At 34.9% G+C, this 21,553-nt stretch overlaps 2 protein-coding genes across 3 annotated transcripts in view; both read right to left on the bottom strand.

Moving 5' to 3' along the window:
• LOC111518159 (arrestin homolog) overlaps positions 1-21,553 on the bottom strand; it is a 472,237-nt gene that overhangs the window by 374,693 nt on the left and 75,991 nt on the right. The window lies entirely within an intron of this gene.
• On the bottom strand, positions 5,649-18,026 carry LOC141481527 (uncharacterized). The gene is made up of 3 exons (XM_074173151.1): positions 18,018-18,026; positions 13,229-13,419; positions 5,649-7,909 (listed from the first exon to the last, which is right to left on the bottom strand). The coding sequence occupies exons 1-3, from the start codon at positions 18,024-18,026 to the stop codon at positions 6,010-6,012; spliced, it is 2,100 nt and encodes a 699-aa protein (XP_074029252.1). The 3' UTR covers positions 5,649-6,009.

The raw sequence follows: 21,553 nt of genomic DNA, 5'->3' as shown, positions 1-21,553 counted from the left end.
AAGTACTGAAGTTCTTCTTTTTCATGGCTCCTAACAACAAATGTATCATCTACATACATCTACCAGTGCTTCGGTCGTTTTTCTGAAGTTTGAATAGCTCTTTCTTCGATTTTTTTTCATGTAGAAATTCGCCACTACTGGGCTTAGTAGACTGCCCTTGCGACTCCATCAACTTGTTCATGAAAGGTTTATTTCCATTGATTGGAATTGTCCCCATGAGGTCGAAATTTCTCAAAACGGTATGCTGAACATGAAAGTTACTTCAGAATAGGTGAAAATGATTCAACATTTTCAAACCATTCCATGGAATGCAACCACAAGTTCCCGAATTTAAACGATACGGAAATTTTTCACTATGCAAGTAAGGGTTGGAAACTCAATTATTTGAAATCCTTGAAAATTCATAAGCATATAGATTGCGGATTTTTCCGCTTGATCATCAAATGGATCTAGTTTACTCGCCAGCGTATCCACATTATCACAGGTATACAAATTTCAGGTAGGTACTCAATCAAGTTAAGGACCTCTATTATCATAAATCAATATGATTTATTTTCAGTCTATTGTAATTGTTTGAAAATGTCATCACAGGGCAAAACTGCAGTTACATTACTTACAAATAAAAGTGGTAAAACACGTATGAAGTTTTATTTTTCATTTTTCATGATAATCTCCTACTACGTAGTTAACGGCTACATCCATCAATTTATTGAATATTGTGAATTTATTTTGTTGTCAACGGTTTCGAGTTCAACTTCTTTTCTCTCCATACTAGATTGGATTTTAATAACCTTCTGATCTTGAAGAAATCAAATTCAAAAATGCCAGGAGTAACAAAGGCATTAACAAAAAAATAAGGTTACGTTACTTTAATTTCTATGGCTCTCGCAACGGAAAATCACTGATTAATTCAACTCTGAACAATACGTGAAAATATATAAAATATATCTATTGACCAAAAATATTTTCCATCAGTTCGAGGGTTGGATCCAGGGGGTTGAAAAACTGATAACCTATACTGAAGAGACTGAATATGCTATGAAGTCGAGACCAGCGCTGGCTGAAATATTTCATATTATTTGTATGATAGGATTATCGCACTCTCTTTGATTGTCAAATGAGTGTATGGTATTGCCAAATATATCAATTTTCAGGCACTGTGATATTGATACCAAAATCTTTTGTTCAAAAAATGATTCAGTGACTCTGGATATTCAATAATTAGTTAAGCAAAGTAATTTGTTTCGCATACAGAATAAAAGAAGATCATCCATATAACCTTGTTGGAGTCCCTCTTGGGATTCAAATAAATATACTTGCTATTTAAAATCATACCTAGAGAAACATGAGGATAACGATGGTATTACCAACTATGTCACATCATCTTATGAAGCTAAAATTGTACCTGATCATCCTACAAAATAACATTTGTCGAATAACTGTCAGAAAATTATGTTCTTGAGTGTAATGTTCCCATATAAATACAGAGTTTTGTGTGGAACAAAAGAAAGTGCACTTTCTATATTGAACGTATCACATCTTCGAGCAAAAAAAATGCGGCATGAATATAAAACATTCAATGGTATAAAATGAATTGACAGCATCTACTCAAAATATTTTTCTTACAGCAGAACAAAATTACTGTCTCTTGACATGCGTTTCGCACGTTTCGAAATGATTACTCATCTTCTGATAATGCTGACTTGCTTAACGAAACGTGCGTCGAGAATTTGTATTTTGTTCTAGTGTGGAAAAAGTGTTTTCAATGAATTCATTTCACGCCATTGATTCAAATTTCACCTATCAAAATAATATCAGTATATCTGTTCCAAAATGAATTGAATGTTAATAGAAACGGTGAATTCTTTGTAATTCAGGGAAAGGAAAGGAATTATTTTCCAAAACGTCAGTCGTTTACTGAAGTATGAAAATTTTATACTAATTTTATTTATAGCAAAACTTGTGAATACGACAAGTAACTGACTATTAAGACTCTTTAATGGTTTATATTATGCGGTAACTTTTCCAGATGACCTTTTCACCAAATACTAACTGTTAGAATGGATACGTCTGAGGTAACTATTGAATAATTGATCATTGGGTCCGTGAATCATGTATCCTTAGCCGGAAATGACAGCCTTCTGCATCTCTCCGACTAAGATTTCTGCCTTAGTGTGGGAAGCCGAAATGATTTTGAGATCCGAGAGTAGAGGACATCATTTCACCAAGGACTTCGATAATCAGAACAACCATCTTGACAGAGTGGTCTGTATAGAGTCAGCGGAGTTCGAAAAGAAAATCTTGATATTTTATTCGTTTTTCCTCCTCTTTTCGGACGATATTTGTCTCGCCAGGAGCTGAAAACTACACGACAAATGCCGTCTTGCTCTGATGGTCGAGAAGGACTACATCAGGCTTATCAGCTTGTATGAGCCTGAAGAAAGGTAACGAATAGTTCCAATAAATTCAGCACTTCCCATTCTCCACAACGAATTAAATATCCCCCGGAACGTAGAACAACACCGGTGTCTCGTCAATACCGTAAAAGTGCCGTAGGTGGTAATAAAGCACTCTTACAGTCGCGTTATGTCGATAGATTTTGCGGAGACCGCATATGCTGGACATGCGGACAGCAAGTACATAAGGGTCTCAGACGCCTCGCGGCAGGCCCTGTACCTTGTTTCAGGAACATCTATACACATTACTGGAGTTTTTTCCCAACACCAAACTGTTATTTTAACACTTCGGCACGTGTTTCGATCACCAAGTGATCATCTTCAAGAGGAAGATTAAAATAATCATACTCACAAAGCTATCCCTATTTATACTATAGATAGGTACCTGTTTCAGGTACCTGCGTCTTGAGTGTCTTAAATTAATTTTACAATTTGCCTTATCTCCTTGTCTTAAATTAATTTTACAATGTGTCCTTATGTAATAGTCAGGTAAATCTAATTGAAATTTCAAATTTCAAATGAATTTCAAGTGCTAGTATCCATTTTCGTTTTCTTTTCTAGCATCGACTTCTTTTCTTTTTTTTCCTTTTTAATTATATTGTATATGTGTTCAATGTGTCTTGCATACCGTTTTATGTAGTATGTTTTTAATCGTGTTTGTTTGGTGAAGTGTTTGCTTGTTTGCACTTGTGTATATGTTTACATAGGTGCACACGTTTTTTTTTGGATGGAAGAGCAAGGTCTGCTCATGTTGCGAATTCTCTGTAGCATGGTCAGAAATTGAATCCTGCCATTTGATAAGAGGTTATATTTTTGTTCACATATATATATATATATATATATATATATATATATATATATATATATATATATATATATATATATATATATAGTAGGTAGCCAAGCGGTTCGGCGTGGGTGCTTTGTTCACTCACTCGAATTGACTGCCGTGTTGGTCGGTGGTTCAAGCCCTAGTCTGAACGATCGATCTTCACTTGCTACCGTCCAACCCGTGTTAGGAATCACACGTTAAAAGGTAAGACCTCGTTAATCCTTAGCTCGCACAAGTTTCGACTTCTGAAGGTTGTCGTTCGTAGGGGTGCGACAGCTGGTTAACGGAAAAACAGATTTTAAACAGAACAGATATATATATATATATATATATATATATATATATATATATATATATATATATATATATATATATATATATACATATATATATATATATATATATATATATATATATATATATATACATATATATATATATATATATATATATATATATATATATATATATTTCTTTGTATTCTGTTTCCTATCAATAAAAGCAATTATATTATAAGCTATATAAAATTAATTTCACAAACTGCCTTATCTACTAGTCTTGAATTAATTTCACAATGTGTCCTTATGCAATAGTGAGGTAACTCTAATAATTAGAATATTATTTGAATTGATATGGATATGTAGATCATGCAAAGAAGTAACTTTCAAACACAAACTGAAAGAAATTCTTTCTGAAACAGCTTCTTTTATATAAACATTGAATTACACGAAAAAAAAAATTCTTTCGAAACAAATACTTTTATGTGAACACTGAATTATACAGAAGATACTTTTCTCTACTCAGTTTGTATTTCAAACATTCGTTGTGGAATAAAGTCAGATATCATTCACATGAGTTCTACTTTAAATGAATGGTAACAAATTGTACTTACATGGAACACTGTCATCCTCACTGGTATACATCGATGTTTCGCCGTAAGACACTTGCCCTAAGTCTCATCAGTACCAAATTGGATAACATTATAGAAAATACACACAATCATTCATGAATTACGATGTCACGGAATAAGCTTGATCTGCTTATGTCATCGATGACATCGTAATGACATTCATTCACCTATTTGATTTAATCCCAGCCAAGAGGAATCTACTACTCCATCTTGATACAAAAAATATGAGGGAATCTTCCAATGATATCTGACTTTATTCCACAACGAATGTTTGAAATACAAACTGAGTAGAGAAAAGTATCTTCTGTATAATTCAGTGTTCATATAGAAGTATTTGTTTCGAAAGAATTTTTTTTCTTTCGTGTAATTCAATGTTTATATGAAAGTAGCTGTTTCAGGAGGACTTTCTTTCAGTTTGTGTCTGAAAGTTACTTCTTTGCATGATCTACACATCCATGTATAGAGTTACTTATTTTGAAATTGATTACTTCCTTCCTTTCTTTGGAAGATTCCCTCATATTTTTTGTATCAAGATGGAGTAGTAGAAAGCCAAAAACTTTCTCTCCTGAAATATTATAAGCCATATAAAATTATTAGAGTCACCTTACTATTATATAAGGACACATTGTGAAATTTATGTAGTTAAGGCAACATGAAATTGTGTGAAATTAATTTTATATAGCTTATAATATTTCAATTATATTTACCTGACTATTACATGAGGACATATTGTAAAATTAATTTAAGACAAGGAGATAAGGCAAATTGTAAAATTAATTCAAGACACTCAAGATGCAGATACCTGAAACAGGTGAGTATGATTAGTTTGATCTTCCTCTTGAAGATGATCACTTGGTGATCGAAACACGTGTCGAGGTTAAAATAACGATTTGGTGTTGGAAAAAAACTCTCTGTCTGCGACAGAGTTGCGATCACCTCGTTTATTGTCGAAAACTGTACCGAGTTCATCGGTCGGGCAGCTGCCCTAAAGAGAAATGCTCCAATTCCTGGTATCTCATGGTCGCGGACCATGCAGAGGAGGGGATCCAAACTCCTGACGACCTACCAAGTTCCATTCAGTATTATTATCATTATTATATTTATACATTGTTACTTGAATACTATAATAATGGTAGATAAATAGTACGTTCAGTCATATCTTCCTAATGTGGCTTTCAATTTTCTGCTTCTTTCAAATAGCATTATACATACAAAGTAATGGTAATCAGTACTAAAAAAATTCTTCATTCGCTAGTTCGCTTCGGTTTTCCATCGTTCTGCGGAAAACAAGTTTGTACTGATTCCATGACTATTGAGTTTTTGGTGGAAGCGCCACTTGAGGTGTATCGGTCCCTTCGCCATAACTTATCGTATATTGGACAAAAAATATTAATCGATTGATGTAATTCGTAAAAAGATTCAGGATGCATGTTATATCTTGTTTTTCACAATTCACTTTTTAAAAATTGGTTTATTTCTTTATAAACACTTTATTACAATTTGAATATAACGTGAAAAACTTGGAACATTAACAGAATAAATATGAACTGTACTTGAGAATGATTTCTAAGTTAATGAACATCTTTCTGACCTCGCAGGGTCTATTTATACGTTTTGTATGAAAAACAATATTTGAACAGTGTCAGCAATTGCTTTGTCTGGAGCACAAGTGTTCATATTGCTGATACTGCACAATAAGCACTTTTAGCAGGAAGCTGTTATCGCTTTGTAATTTAATACGTGTGAGACGCTAATTCGCATATAACAACTCCCCTTTTATACAAAAAGTTGTTGCTTTTTGCTGCAACTTTTCACAAAACATTTTCCTTGTGGAAACTGGTGTTGAGTTGGATCTCCTCTTCTATAGGTTCCTGGAGGTTGATACTTGGTCTTCTCCTGGGGATGAATCTCGTTAAGATACGGGATGTTTGTCTGTCTGGTCTTGGATGATCCGGGGGTGGTTGATTCGAAGTGGATGTAATACCGATTCGTATTGGTCCTTTTCGTCTACATTTGCAAAAGATGTAAAGTATGATTAATACAATGATCAATGTTATAGTGCAATATGTGAACCATGATATGTGCTTGTTCACAAACGGCTCATTGATAAGTTTATCCAATTCTTCGGAATATTGGTTTAATTTATGTTGAGCGATGTTCAACTCGTCAACGTTGATTTTGTTGAGTTTCAGCGGTTTCAGTTCTGGAAGATGTCGTTTTTCAGGAAGATGGTCGCAACAGCTGTATGGTATTCGAACGGCATGGTTTTTGTATGTGACGTTCTTATATCTATCGACGAAGTATTTGGAGTGAATTCTAGTGCTTCCAACGAATGAGCTGCATCCGGGTTGGAGTTTTAGCAGGGAATTGGTTTTGATCACTCGTGTAACTGGTTCCATATTTTCGCAGTTAATGGTGATTGGTAGAACTTCAGATATTGTTATGAGCCACAAATTTAGACTCAGTTCCTGGACATTGTATTCCGTAGCGTAGATCAGTGAAGACTGGCAAGTTTTCGGGAGGACGGTCAATCTTCTCAATAGTTGGGCTTCGCATATAGCTTCGCTGTCAATCGGGTAGGGTAGTAGATCGGAACAGATTCTTACGCCATGATTCAGAGTTTTACAGTTTTCTAAATTTTGAAGTGAAATGTACAACAAGGATTCGTCATCTCTCGCAATATATTTTTGAACAGTTAATAATATGTGATGAAGTCCCGTTCGGTTATCTGGAATTGGTATTGGTAGAAGTCGATACAGAGTGTATGTTTCTGGTTCGACCAATGGAATTTTTAATATGAAAACAATTCTTTTGTCCACTTGATATGCTTCAAGTTCAATGATTTCGATATATTGAGCAACATGTGAGAGCATTGTGGGTAAAGGTAGATTGTTTTTATGGAGTGATTGAGAAATTTCCTGGAGTGAGTTCATTAGGTCATTAGGAGTGATAATTGAACTGTGAAGTATTTTCAACCTAGCGAATGTTATTGAATTCAATATGTCGTCAAGAGTTGATTCCAAGAAAAGATAGCTTTCCATTAATGTTTCACATATTTCCAATGTTTTCAATTGTGCTTCATAATATGCAAGATCGTCTGAAATGTTATAGATTGATTGTTCTATTTGCTTGATATCTCGATTGAAGGTTTCTTCATCGATTTGAAGTTTTTGAATAGTTGTGTTGAAATTTCTAATTACTGATGTGGTCACCGATATTTGATTTTTCAAAAGGTTTTCTAATTGGTGTTCATCTTGAGTGAGTTTATTAATACAGTTGGTGTAATATTCGCCGTCTGACGAGTCTAGATTACCAGTAATGGCTTTCCAGAAGGTGCCTATTCCATTAATTAATCCTCGTTTGGATCTTTTATAATAATTTTGGGTGTCTGCAAATATTTCTCGATATTTCAAGTCGAGTGAGTCAGATATTTGGGTCAATAAACTAATGTGTGTTTTCACTTCGGTTTTGAAGGATAACATTCTGGGGTTTGATTGATCAAAAGTATATAGCATGTTTTCCAAAATTTTGTTGTTGTTATTTAAGGCAAATTCTATGGAGTCCAAGTCTTTGTAGACGAGAAGAGTCCATTTATCATTGGAAATTTTCAAAGTGCTTTCTTCGTGAAGAAAAATTCCTATTGTGTTATTAATGGGTTGAACGGAATATTGGGAATGTGTTGAGTGCGTTGCTGAAATCAGCAGGAGAATCCTGAAAATGAAATCAATTTTCAGTACAAGGTCGTAATCTGTCAAAATTTACTTTTGTTTTTTGTCTTGTCTTCCAATTAACTAGCATTGCTGAGTTTTGGTAGATTTCTATAATTTCAAACGGGCCATTAAATTTGTTTTCTAGTTTATTTTTAATTTGGGATTCTTTAACGTAAACATTGTCTCCTACCTTATACTCAGGTATATTTTGTGCAACGTTTCTATCGAATCGAATTTTGGATTTTTCTTTTTGGTCTTGTGTTCTTTGACGAGCAATTTTATAATAATAAGAGATTTTATTATTTAAATCTCGTATGTACTTAGTTATGAGTTCTTTTTGGTTGTACAGAGTTTCGGGTGGTCTACTAGAGGTGTGTCCAAATAGTAGCTCGTAAGGGGTGAATCCGTGTGTTTTGTTTTTGGTGTTATTGTAACAAATTATTGCGTATGGTAGAATACCTAAGGGGTGTTCATCAGGGTTGTCGATTTTATTTGTTCTTATCATTTCTAGAAGGGTCGCGTGAAAACGTTCTAAGGAACCGTTTGATTGCGGATGGTCCACACTAGAAAATGATTGTTTAATGTCATAAAGCGTACAAAGGTCTTTCAGTAGGGCGTTGTTGAATTCTCGACCGAAGTCACAATGAATTCTGAGTGGAGTTCCGTAGTGTTGAAAGTATAGCAGTAAAGTGTTTACTACTGATTTTGCTGATTTATTTTCAATTGGGTAAGCTTGGGTAAATTTTGTGAGTTCGTCTCGAATTGTAAGTATATAATTTTTTGTGGGAATTTCAAGAATGTCAATGTTTATTCTCTCGAATGGTGTTTTCGGAGTTTCTGTAATGACTAGAGGGCTTTTAAGGTTTTGTCTGCAAATTTTTGCTTTTTTGCAAGTTTCGCAGTTCTTTACAAAGTTTTCTACGTCTTTGATCAGATTTGGCCAATTATATTTTTCTTTTACGCGTCTAACTGTTTCGTTAATTCCTCGATGTAAATTATTTTTTCCTGAATGGCATTGGTCCATTACGATGGGAATTTGGTCTTCGTCGGGAGTTCTTGTTAGATTTTGGCATACTGTTATTTTAATTTCTTTTTCAGCGAAAATGAAAGAAAGAATTTCCAAAATTGGTAAATCCAAATTATTTTCGACAAAGTACGTTTTGGAAATGTCTATTTCATCTGTCCATTTATAAAGGATGAAGAATAGAATTTCTACGGCTGAAGTATGATCGAAGGGTAAAGCGATTATGAAATATTTTCTGTCTTTAACGGTTTTACTTGAGAGAATATTGATTCTATCGTTGTAAAATTCGACATTTTCCTCGAATATGTCATCTATGATTTTATGATGAAGATCTTCTAATTTGTTTTGGCAGAAAAAAGTGAGGATGTATTTATGTGATTTGTCTAAAAGTTGCGAATTGTCAAATTTGATTTTTGAGTAATCAATCAGGGATCGAGTTTCATATAAGTGACTGAAATTTTCGAATTCTTGTAAAATTTGTTCGAAGGGGGTTTCTTCGTGTTCTGGTGTTTCTTTGTTTTGTGTTTCTGTGTCTGGTGTTTCTGTGTCTTGTGTTTCTGCGTCTGTTGGTTTGTTCGTTTCATCGATTTCGTTTGAAGCGAGTATCGTAAGTTTTCTGTGAAAATTTACACATTCTCTGAAGTGATTAATTTTGATCCGTGATAAGGCGTCGGCATTTTTGTTTATTTTGCCAGGTTTATACTCTATTTCGTAGTCGTACTCTTCTAATTTGAGTCTCCAACGTGCTAGCCTACTACCTGGGTCTTTTATTGAAAAAAGCCAAGTGAGGGGTCTATGGTCAGTGATGAGTTTGAACTTTCTTCCGAACAGGTATGGTCGAAAGTGTTTCACAGCCCATACAATCGCTAAAAGTTCTCTGTCAATCGTAGAGTACTTTGATTCAGCGTTGCATAGTGTTCTGGATGCGTATGCTATTGGGAGGTCTTTTCCTATCGGTCCTTGTGAAAGAACAGCTCCTATTGCAAATGCGCTAGCATCTGTCGTTAAGAGGAAAGGTTCTTCGAAGTTGGGGTAAATCAAAATTGGACTAGAAGTAAGGGCTAATTTCAATTCGTTGAATGATTTCAGACATTCTGAGTCGAATTTAAATGGGGTATCTTTTTGTAGTAATTTTGTGAGTGGTTTGGAAATTTTGGCAAAATTTGGTATGAAGCGTCGATAATAACCAGCTAAACCTAAAAATGATTTGATTTCTTTTGGGTTTTTTGGTTGGGGGAATTCTTGGATGCATTCAACTTTGGAGGGGTTTGGTTTAACGCCGTTTTTCGTGATGACGTGTCCAAGATAAGCGACTTCTTTCCTTAAAAATTCGCATTTGTCAGGCTGAATTTTCAAGTTAGCTTTCCTTAGTCTTTTGAACACTTCTGTTAGTCTTGAAATATGTTCATGGATCGTTGGTGAGTATATAATGATATCATCCATATATACAAGACAGCGCTCGTTTTGGATGCCAAGGAGGATGTTATCCATCACTCTTTGGAACGTGGATGGTGCGTTCTTTAATCCAAAAGGCATACGGGCAAATTCATAGTGACCGTTCTCAACAGAAAAGGCTGTTTTTGGAACGTCTTTTGGGTCGATTTCGATCTGGTGAAATCCTGACGCAAGATCGAGGGTGGTAAAATACTGACATTTTCCAAGCTGATCTAGCAGGTCGGAAATGTTGGGTAACGGATATTTATCGGCTACTGACAGTTCGTTCAGTTTTCGATAGTCAATCACAACACGCCATTTGGGTTTTCCGGAAGCATCTAGCTTTTTTGGTACTACCCAAACAGGGGATGACCATGGGGATGTCGAATGTTGAATGATACCTTGATTAAGCATTTTGGAAATTTGGCTTTTGACTTCTTCTTTGTGAATATGAGGGTATCTGTAAGATTTTGTAAACACAGGTCTCGCATTGTTAGTTTCGATTGTGTGTTTAATTTCATTGGTGAAGGTGAGGTTGTCGCCTTCAAGATAAAATATGTCAGAAAATTCTAGGCATAATTCGGTTATCATTTGTTCTTCTTCATGGTTTAAATGGTCAAGTCTGAGTTGGTTTTTTATCTCTTGAGTTCTGTCAATTTGTTCTAAATCATCGTGAGAGGTGTTAAAGTTCAAAATTGATTCGAAGTCTGTTATTGGTTCGAGAATAAGGTCTGAAAAATCTATTGTTTTGGGGATTGCGTTGGCGTTTATGATGGATGTCAAAAATTCACCATTGTTGTCAATTTTTACTAAAGCATTTGGTATTCTGACTTTCTCTTTTTCTTGCGCTAACAGTATAGCGTCGGTATTTTTGAAGTTACTTTTGAGTTTGAATATTCTTTCTGTTCTGGGTTCAATTGAAATTTGGTTTGGTTTCGAATTTTCAGTTACTTCATTATCTATAACTTTGAACAAAGGGACTGTTTTGAAATTTGTAATTAATTGTTTGTTTTTTAGATCAATAATGCAATTATAATGTTCTAGAAAATCGGATCCTAATAAACCATCGAATTCAATATCAAGGTTGTGAACATAGACTTTGTGGGGATCATTATCTTTGAAATTGATCAGAGTCGATTCAGTGATTAAAACTTTTTGGTCCGTGATTCCCTGGACTATTACATTTTCTGGGAATCGGTGAAGGTATTTTTCACAAGTTTTTGGTTTGAATATCGAAATTCCTGCACCAGTATCTATTAAAATTTTGAAGGTATTTGAAAGGTCTTTGATGTAGTATAAGTTTTTTGAATTCATGGAGTGAAGTGAACTTACATGAAGCGTTGTTCCGGGAAGTTCAGATCGGGGTGATAATCTTCTAGGTTCATCGATTGGATTTGAGTTTGAATGTCCGATGTTATGTCTTGGGATTGACTGAAATCTGGGGGGTGATGTTGTGTTGGAAGTGAAAGAAAATCCTGGTATTCTGAGATATTTGGGTTGTTTATATATTGGTCGTGTTGGTCATTTTGGTCATATTGATCGTATTGATCATATTCTTGCGGGCATTGACCATTATCGGTATAATAGTCATTTTCTTGGCTACTAGCTGTATAGTAGTTCTCATACTCCGTGTTATAATCTTGAAGAGGTTGAGATTCTTCATATGTAACGCAATGTGTTCTTTGTTGATTTGAGTTGGGGTTGCGTTGAATTACTGAGGGACGATTCTGGTTTTGGTTTTGGAAATTTGGCCTAGGTGGGGTATTTTGGAATTGCGGTCTTTGTTGATTGTTTTGAAATTGTGGTCTTTGTTGATTGTTTTGAAAATTCGTTTGAGGACGGTTTTGTTGGGGAAAATTTGGTTTCGGAAAATTCGTATTTTGAAAGGAATTTGTGTTATTTGGTGGCGGTCGTTGTCTTTGGCGGCATTCGTTCGACAAATGACCAAAGCGTCCACAAAAGTTACACGTTCTTGAAGACTGAGGTTGTTGGGGTCTTTTGGAAATGTTGTTTTTCGGTTGGTTATGTTTGTCATGCTTTTGGTCTTCGAAATACGAAAGTTGGAGTTCTCTCCTGATTCGCATATGTGCTTCAAGCATGTCTCTGGGGTTTCCAGCGCGTATGATTTGTCCTAGTCTGGGTTCAAGTCCGGTAAGTAGTGTATTCAGTGTCATCGTTTCGATGAGTCTCGATTGAGCTGTTTTTTGATCGGCAGTGAGAGTAGATTTTTGAATACAAGCGTGCATTTTGGCGTTATGTACTTGTAATCTGTTGAAAAATATCAACGCGGTTTCATTTGGTAGCTGTTTAAGTCTTTGTAGGTCTTGGATCAAGGAGGTGAGATCTCGGGTATCACCAAAGTTTAAATTCAATAGGTGTCTGATCTCTTGATATGTTTCGGGGTTTCGAGAGCTTATCAGTTGGGCAGCTCTTCCGCGAAGTTTGTTTTTAATGTGTATCGTCAAAAGATTTCTTTGGTCGCGAGTTGACATTTGGTATGCACAATCGCAAGCATTTGTAAAAGTTGTAAGAAATATTTGGTCTCCTTCAAATTCAGGGACGATCGAAAATATTTCCGACAATTTATATGGTTCAATTTCGGGAAAAGGTTCAGGGATTGGTTCAGGGGCATTTTCGTTGTCAGGCATATCGCTCAATTAATCGATTCACTGGACTATAATAAATCAATAATAGCAATACTCAATACCTCTGAGATAATCGAACAGTACGATTATTTTGATGATAATTGATCTGTGCAATTATCAACAATTGGTTTTACAATAAGCCAATAATCAATCTGTATGATTATTGCAATGAAATAAAATTCAATACAATAAACGAGATGAATCTTTGTTGACTTACAGTATTTGTTTCATGGGTGATTCGTCTTGTTCTCGAAGTTTTCCACCAGGGGCTTCACTAGGTGTTCCTTCCGTGGTTTTCTTCAAGTGATGACTCCTCGGGTTCTCTTGGTTCTCGCTTTCTCGAAGGGCTCGGTCCTTTGTTTCCTTGAAGGATTGGAATCCACCGCTGCCAGTTAGAATTTTCTTGTTCTAGCAACGTTCAGGAATCCGCACGACTGCGCCAATTTGTTATATCTTGTTTTTCACAATTCACTTTTTAAAAATTGGTTTATTTCTTTATAAACACTTTATTACAATTTGAATATAACGTGAAAAACTTGGAACATTAACAGAATAAATATGAACTGTACTTGAGAATGATTTCTAAGTTAATGAACATCTTTCTGACCTCGCAGGGTCTATTTATACGTTTTGTATGAAAAACAATATTTGAACAGTGTCAGCAATTGCTTTGTCTGGAGCACAAGTGTTCATATTGCTGATACTGCACAATAAGCACTTTTAGCAGGAAGCTGTTATCGCTTTGTAAGTTAATACGTGTGAGACGCTAATTCGCATATAACATGCATTCACCTATGTGTAACATAGTTTCTTGTGATACGCCATGTAATATATTACTTTTTCTGTTCTCAGTTCATTTCGACTTGGACTGAACGACTGATAAATAAGTAACTAAAATGATTTTCTACACGTAAGTAACGTCCTTACATCATTCAACATGCCATGCAAACATGATCGATTATTCACAATGATAGACGTGGCAAGATTGCTTCAGTCCGATCTGTAATCGACAAAAAAGTGTCAAGCCATCTATGAGATCGAGACATAAGTCAAACGACGATTAACAAGAATGAACGAGAGTAGCCACGGCGATCTATTACAAAGGCAAGCTTCAATATAGAACACAGCTTTGGATGTAATAGCCTCTAGTTGCTTTCTTGCAGTGAAAGTCGCAGAGAGGCAGATAGTAATTTCTCATTTGGCGGTCAATGTCGACGTTGCGTTCTGCAAGGGATTATTCTGGAGGCCCTCCGCTGTGTTTTTTATTTGTGACGATTTTTTATCGATCCCATATATGGCGTTTTAATTATGAAAGTCGCATCGAAGCTTCTCACTTGGGTTGTTCTTAATGAGGACAAAAAGGTTCAATCGATGCATCCATGATACATGACCTGCTTAGTTCTTCTGATGAGACTTATGACAGATCTAAATAGATCTGTTTGGTTTTGGATCTTGGATGCATAGCTTTTAAAAACTGCCAGATGGTTTAAAAATTCTTCAAATCTAATCACCAAATTTCAGGAAAAATCTTGGAAAATACAAAAACGTTTGCTCCAAGTATGCCCCAAGGCAAACTAGGCTTAGGCTGGGGACTTGAGGCAAAATAGAGGCACGCACGCATGTTTTTAAACGAGGAAAGAATTGATTGGTATCTGAGTGGATACACCTACTTACTTACACAATATTGAAAATTATTTCTATATAAATGAAGAAATTTCGTCTACTTGATTACTGCTACATCATCTAATTCCATAACAGAAGTTGATGAATTACAACATGAAGTCGGGGGTAAGGTATATGTATTAATTCTTGAACTATGTAATAAATTCATTCACACAGTCGGATTGAACACCAAATACTTTTATAAAAAAAAGTCTATTTCAAAAGAGTGTAGAGTAATAAAATCTCATTAAGTATTCAAAAGCGCTACAGGGTGATCCGTCAATAAATTCTGTCACTTCCCTAGTCCGCATTGCAAAATTATGTCGTTTCATAAAGAGCAGGTAGGTATCACCCTGTTTTAAGGGATTTATCCATTGTTATCGACGGATAAATACTGAGCCAGAGGCGCGCTAGTGGGATAATTGCCAAAATAATATGCATTCATAAAAATTATATTAAAGGAAATAAAAATTTAATACAGCAGAACAGTGTTATTAAAAAAATATAAAATGTAACAATAAAATATATACGAACCGAAATCGGGAAATACTCACAAACACACACGAACGAACTTTACGTATTGAAACACTTGTGGGGACTTTAAATCAATTTATTCACAAAAACGACAAGAACTTTACTGGATACGTTATTACAATTTGACACTTGAACAATACTAAAACTGTGAACTTCCCTTAACGTTTAACAACACTCTATTTATACCCTAATTGAATGTTCTAGAGATTACTAGGTACAATTTTCGAGAACCTTCCGAGAAAATAATTATTCAGACTACCCTTAATTCTAAACCCTAACCTAAGCAAAAGTGTCACTGTCACTGATACACTGGTCTCTGTCCAGATTGCTTATCCCGCTACAGTATATTTACAATTCAATTAAATTATTCTACATCAGTATAGACTTCATCCGAAGAACTGTCATCATCCCCTGGTGTTATAATTATAGGGTCAACCACCTGATCGACCAAGTTGTCCAGTTCCCACATTTTATCTTCCTCTTTTAAAACATGCTGGATTGGTTTTTGCCAGTTTTCTGATGTGATTTCCATAATGGCTTGATCAAACAATACCTTGACATCTTTCATTTTAAATGTGGTATTGTGCCTTGCAACATATCCTTTAACTTGTGCCCATATAAGTTCTATAGGATTTAATTCGCAATGATATGGCGGTAGGCGCAGCACAGTTACTTTATACTTTTCTGCTACATCTTCTACGGCATATTTCATGAAGCGAGATTTATGTTGTTTTACTATGGCTAGTAGTTCCTTCTTTACTGAATTCGTCTCAAACTGAATACCTTTATTTGACAGCCAGTTAATAATTTCTTGCTTTCTCCAAGCTGAAGTTGGTACCTTCTCTAAGCGCCTTGAATGGTAGCTTGCATTATCCATAACCACGACCGAATCAGCTGAAAGAAATTTTAACATTTCCCCGAAGTAGTCTTCGAAGACATCCGAATTCATGTCCTCATGATAATCTCTCGTCCGGCACGACTCAAAGCTTAACAAACCTTCTTTTAAAAATCCGTCTTCGCTTCCAATGTGAGCAATTATAAGCCTCTTCCCTTTTCCCGAAGGCACTTTAATACCCGTCGAAAGGCCTTCTATGAAAGCTTGGCGAGAACTTGTTATATTTTTATCTTGCCACATTTTTTTGACTATATAACCTTCGTTTATCCACGTCTCATCAAGATAAAAAATTTTCTTTTGCTCTCTGCGGTACTGCTTTATAGTTGTCAAATATTTTCGTCTCCAGCAAACAATTTCATCACTTTCCAGTAATAGTGCCTTTCGATTGTGCTTTTCCCAGGCAAAATTCATACTTTTTAAAGTTTTCCATAAAAGTTTTCTGGATATCAAAGGAATATCGTTATCTTGGCTTATCTCGATAAATATTTTTTCAAGAGTGGGTATTTCCTTTTTAAAATAAAACGAATGAACTTTTCTTCGAATGTCACATTTGGTGTCTTCATCTAAGATTTTTATTGGTCTTCCTGATTTTCTCTTGCATGGACTTACCTGGCCTGATATCTTTCTTTCTCGCAATAATTTAAAAATCGTGGACTGTCCAATTCCAGTCATTCGGGCACATCGCTCAACACTTTCTTGCACAGACAAACTAGGGTGATCGTGTTTTATGCAATCATATACATTTAAAATTATAACTTTTTCGCAAACAGATAGCGGAGAATTTTTTACACTTCTTTTCTTTGGAGTAAATGTCCCCATTTTATAACTTTTTCACTATTTCTATATCACAATATCACTGTACGTTTAATTGGTGTAGTAACAATTACTATTATAACTCGAATGTTTAAGACACCATTACAATATATTTAAACCCTTTTTCTTAATTACCTGGGTTTAATAGGTATTGCATGATTGGTGGGCAGGGTCAAAAAGGGATTATTATAATGACATGGCACCTCGGAACTAAGTGTTAACCCTTTTTTGAGAAATCATGCTCAAGTATATGAACCCAAATTGCATATTAAATAAGTTTACAAGAACCACTAAAATTAATCTTAATCTTTTTTTAAGAAATTTTACTTACCTAAATACATGTAGGTACTTAGTTTTAGACCAAATTACTTCCCAAAAATGGCCTTTTATTATTATCTATGTCTGTAATTTTTAATTTACTTTAATTATTAAGTTTAATAATCCTAAGATTTGCCTACGCCCATGGACGACAACGAAATTCAGGCAAATTTTATGACACTTCATGATTTATTACTCTACACTCTTTTGAAATAGACTATAACAACAATTATTGTATAGAAAGTAACAATACAAATACATAATACAAATTCAAAAAGCGAAGACAAGCTCATAAACTGAAATGAATATGTTATTTCAAGAATTCCTGTAATGTATAAAATCATCTTTTCAATGAATGTATGAATTTTTGAATACAGAGAAACTATTGAAGGTATTGAAGGCCTTTAAATGATCTGGAAATTGATTATACATCTTTGGATCAATGTTTTTCGGGTCGTAACTTCAAATCTAGATAAGGGTTAATGAACATAGTTCTTGATTCTGGTATTATAGTGATGAAATTATACGTTTGTTTCAGAAATTGATTTATTTTTGAACACATACATACACAGTTCAAAAGTATAAACTGATGTTAGAATTGAGGCACCACGATTCTTAAAATGTAACTTGTATGATTCCCTGTACGAACAATTTGCTATGCACCTCAGAATAAGTTTTCGTGCTATACAATCTACTGAAGTAGATCCATATCAGAAACAGACACTTCACTTCCTCAATATTTGATTTTTTGTTATCGAATATCACAAAAACATCCTTCACATACCTTAGCCATTTACATCAATGAAATTCACGTATTAGTTAGAAAGTAAGGGACAACTTCCATTTTTTGACATTTAGGTAATGAGGAGCCAATGGGGAAAGCTAGAATAGGATGTACTTAGGAAGGAAACAAGCACTAACAGGTATATTCCTGACAGTTCGTGTTATATGAGTTTCAATCCAACAGCGCAGTCGATATTTAATACACCTTCGCGAAAACATAATATGAAAGTAGAATTCAACTCAAATATACTTCAATATTTCCACACTTTCTACTCCATTTATTCTGAATCTGTCTTTGTACAGTAAAATTATCATGAAACTTGTTACAGGATAATCATTATATTCCAAATTTCAAGAAGGACAGAATTAGAGAAAATACTGATGGATAAAAATCAGCAAAAAGACCTGCCAAGAATTAGTATCTCCGATTTCTCATGGAATTGACGAAGTGTGCAAAGAACTAGAAAAACGAGCAATATCTAATAGAAGCCGCAAACCATAAAAAAGATTCAGAACCACTTTCGTTCGATTAGTTTTATCCGATCTTCTTCAAAAAAACACATGAAAAGATAAGATGCCAGACGATCTGGAGGATGCTTATTGATTAACTATAAAAATAGTTGACTGAAATAATGCAAATAATTATTCAACGACTTCATCGGAGCGAGTGATGTTCAAACGAATATAATGAATATTACTGGAGTTTTTTCCCAACACCAAATCGTTATTTTCAATACTTCTTCAACACTACAGAACCTTTTGGGAAGTCCAAAAGGCTAACTTGTTAGCTATGCAAGGCTATGACGAGTCATAGACTACAGAGCCTTTTGGGAAGTCCAAAAGACAAAGTCGAGAAATCGGAAAAGTCTGGAATTTACGAAATTGAATGAAAGGACTGCGATGCAAAATATTATGGACAGACAAAAAGATCTGTTGAAGTAAGATATAAGGAACACATAGCACACTTAAATATAGGTTGGTATACCTGTATGGGTGGTACGCCTGGATGGTTTACATGTATGGGATACCTATATAGCATAAAAAGGGTTAGCTCGCATTAGTTTCTAGTTTTAATCTTCCTCTTTGAAGATGATCACTTGGTGATCGAAACATGTGTCGAGGTGTTAAAAATAACAATTTGGTGTTGGGAAAAAACTTCAAGTAATATTCATTACTACACCAAAGGTTCCAAACAGGGCATCATAAGTACAAACGAATATAGTTTGGGAGAGTTCAATTTTAATTTGAATGTCTTTGTCCATACATTGTTTTGTAAAATATGGAAAAATATGTTTTTCAATTCACCTTTGAAAAGTTTCCAGAATGAAAAAGTGAATTCTGTGAAATCCAATAACAATCAATGTAGAAGCCTTTATTATTGTTACTTATTGATTTTTTTTTAATGGCACATTTTCTGATTGATTTTATACTACAAAAGTACGGCTTGAAACACTTCTACTTCGATAATTGCCATAGATTGTTCATTTTTTGAATTTGTTAAACTTTTGTGTACACATTGTATTTTCTCTATCAAGAATTGTCAAGTTACTGTGATTGATATATGATTGATAAGTCAATTATATTGAACTTCCTTTTGAATATGTTTGAGTTTGTTAAGTACTTCCATAGTTTCCGATCCATATTACGTCCTACATTTGACGTATTCAGTAACTGGGTAGGTAAATTTAGAATATTTAACAATAATACACTAGGGTACCCAACTTTTGCAATTACTTTGTTTCATTCATTGTATTTGAACTAAAACCAATCATCTTGAGCAACCCCCCTCAATTTATATACCCGATTCTAATTAATGATCCTTAGTAGTTGTTTACAGCTGATTCTCGGCCTCCCCCCACCACTATGACGTATTAATTGCTTTTTTATTGGTTGTTGTTTGGTGAAGTCAAGGTGATGTGACCTTGAAGGGTGTAGTGTATGGATCGTTCAGAAATTTTTTCCCGGTTCTAATCCTCCCCCCACCAATATGACGTGTCATTTGCTATTTTTGTTGTGCAGTGAAGTCAAGGCGTTGTGACCTTGAAGTGTCTGGTGCATGGATCGTTCAGATTTTTTTTTCATATGAGATTTTGTGTGTGTATGTGTGTGTGTGTGTGTAAGAGAATGCACGGTACAGGGTTTCATCATGTGCTTGTTTGTCTATGTACAAACATACGTCTGCATACTTCGAAGATCCTTCAAGTAATAAATGCTCCATCGGTGTGAGGGCACCAAGTTAGTGGTGGAGTGACGTCACAGCAATAACCGTTCAACGGCTAGAGAGCGACATATTCACTTCACGACGTGTGGCAGAGTAATGCGTATTCATCGGTCTGCCCTCACCTCTCCCGAAGCGATGAAGGTTGTGACGTAACGCATCGCACTAGCCCCGCTATCGATGGTGACACCACGGCAGCCGAGGACCGTCTGCCTAACGTCTACCCTCTCCGAGACCGCAACGACCACTGCTTGCTCGTACCGGCAACTGTTATCGCATCAAGTTGGGAGATGGGCTTGGCTGTGACGTCAGGCATCTCTAGTGGATAGCAACTAGCAATGTGAACCTTTCACGATTTCATGGTGGGGGTGACTCGCACTGTTCAATATAAAAGAAATGCCTGGCACACTATGGAATCGGTAGACGAATATATCTGCAGCAGTTAGCAATTGGTAGAGTGTTATTCAGTTCGTAATAGAAGGAAGACGGTGAGTGTATTTGTCTGTTGGAAATTGTTTATATTTTCATATATATTTTCATCATGTCCGTTTCAAAAGTAGACTTAAATAAAATTAATAATTTGATTGTACAGGAGGTTGAAATACTAGAGCAAAAGGCCTTATCATCATTGCCAATTGATGAAGTGTACATAATTAAAAATATTTCAACTTATTCTACACGATTTGGTAAATCAATTTAATTAACTTTGCAAGATGTGAGCAATGATAAATTATTTAAAACATAGCTACCAAAACGTATTTCGTTGCAATTCAGTGATGACGATATATCTTGTATCAACTCATCAGGTGGTAAATATACGATGATGTATTTAGGACAGAGCCAACAAAGTTTTGCTGGCATGAAAACGCGATCTCTAGTCAAATTCAATATGATTGAATAATAATAGTAATAATTTATAGTGAATTTCTTTAGGCCATAGCTTACAAAGTTTTTTGGTGTGAAAACGCTAACTCTAGTCAAATTCAATATGATTGAATAATAATAGTAATTATAATGAATTTCTTATTGTTTTATTAATATTCATATATTAGATGATAATAATTATATGGAAATATAAACATTACTAACTTAGTTGAATACACTCACTTTGTAACTACAAGTAAAATGGGAATGTGAGTATTATATCACTGAAAAATTGGAGGTTGCTTATTGTTTTTTTTTATTCGATTTCAGTTCCACCATTCAAAGATGTGGATGCAGTACGCAAGTCAAGATTGGGTCGATGTTGTAGATCTCAAATCATCGGTTCAACATTTGTCGTCTAAATTGAAGGTGTTGGGTGATGGAGCCGAACATGC

This window comes from Leptinotarsa decemlineata, unplaced genomic scaffold (genome assembly GCF_025532065.1).
Source record: "Leptinotarsa decemlineata unplaced genomic scaffold, Ldec_3_MD MMD2_tig00000199_RagTag_RagTag, whole genome shotgun sequence".
In the NCBI taxonomy this organism is placed as follows: domain Eukaryota; kingdom Metazoa; phylum Arthropoda; class Insecta; order Coleoptera; family Chrysomelidae; genus Leptinotarsa; species Leptinotarsa decemlineata.
Note: the sequence above shows the minus strand (reverse complement) of the source record. Positions and strands in the feature narration are given on the sequence as shown.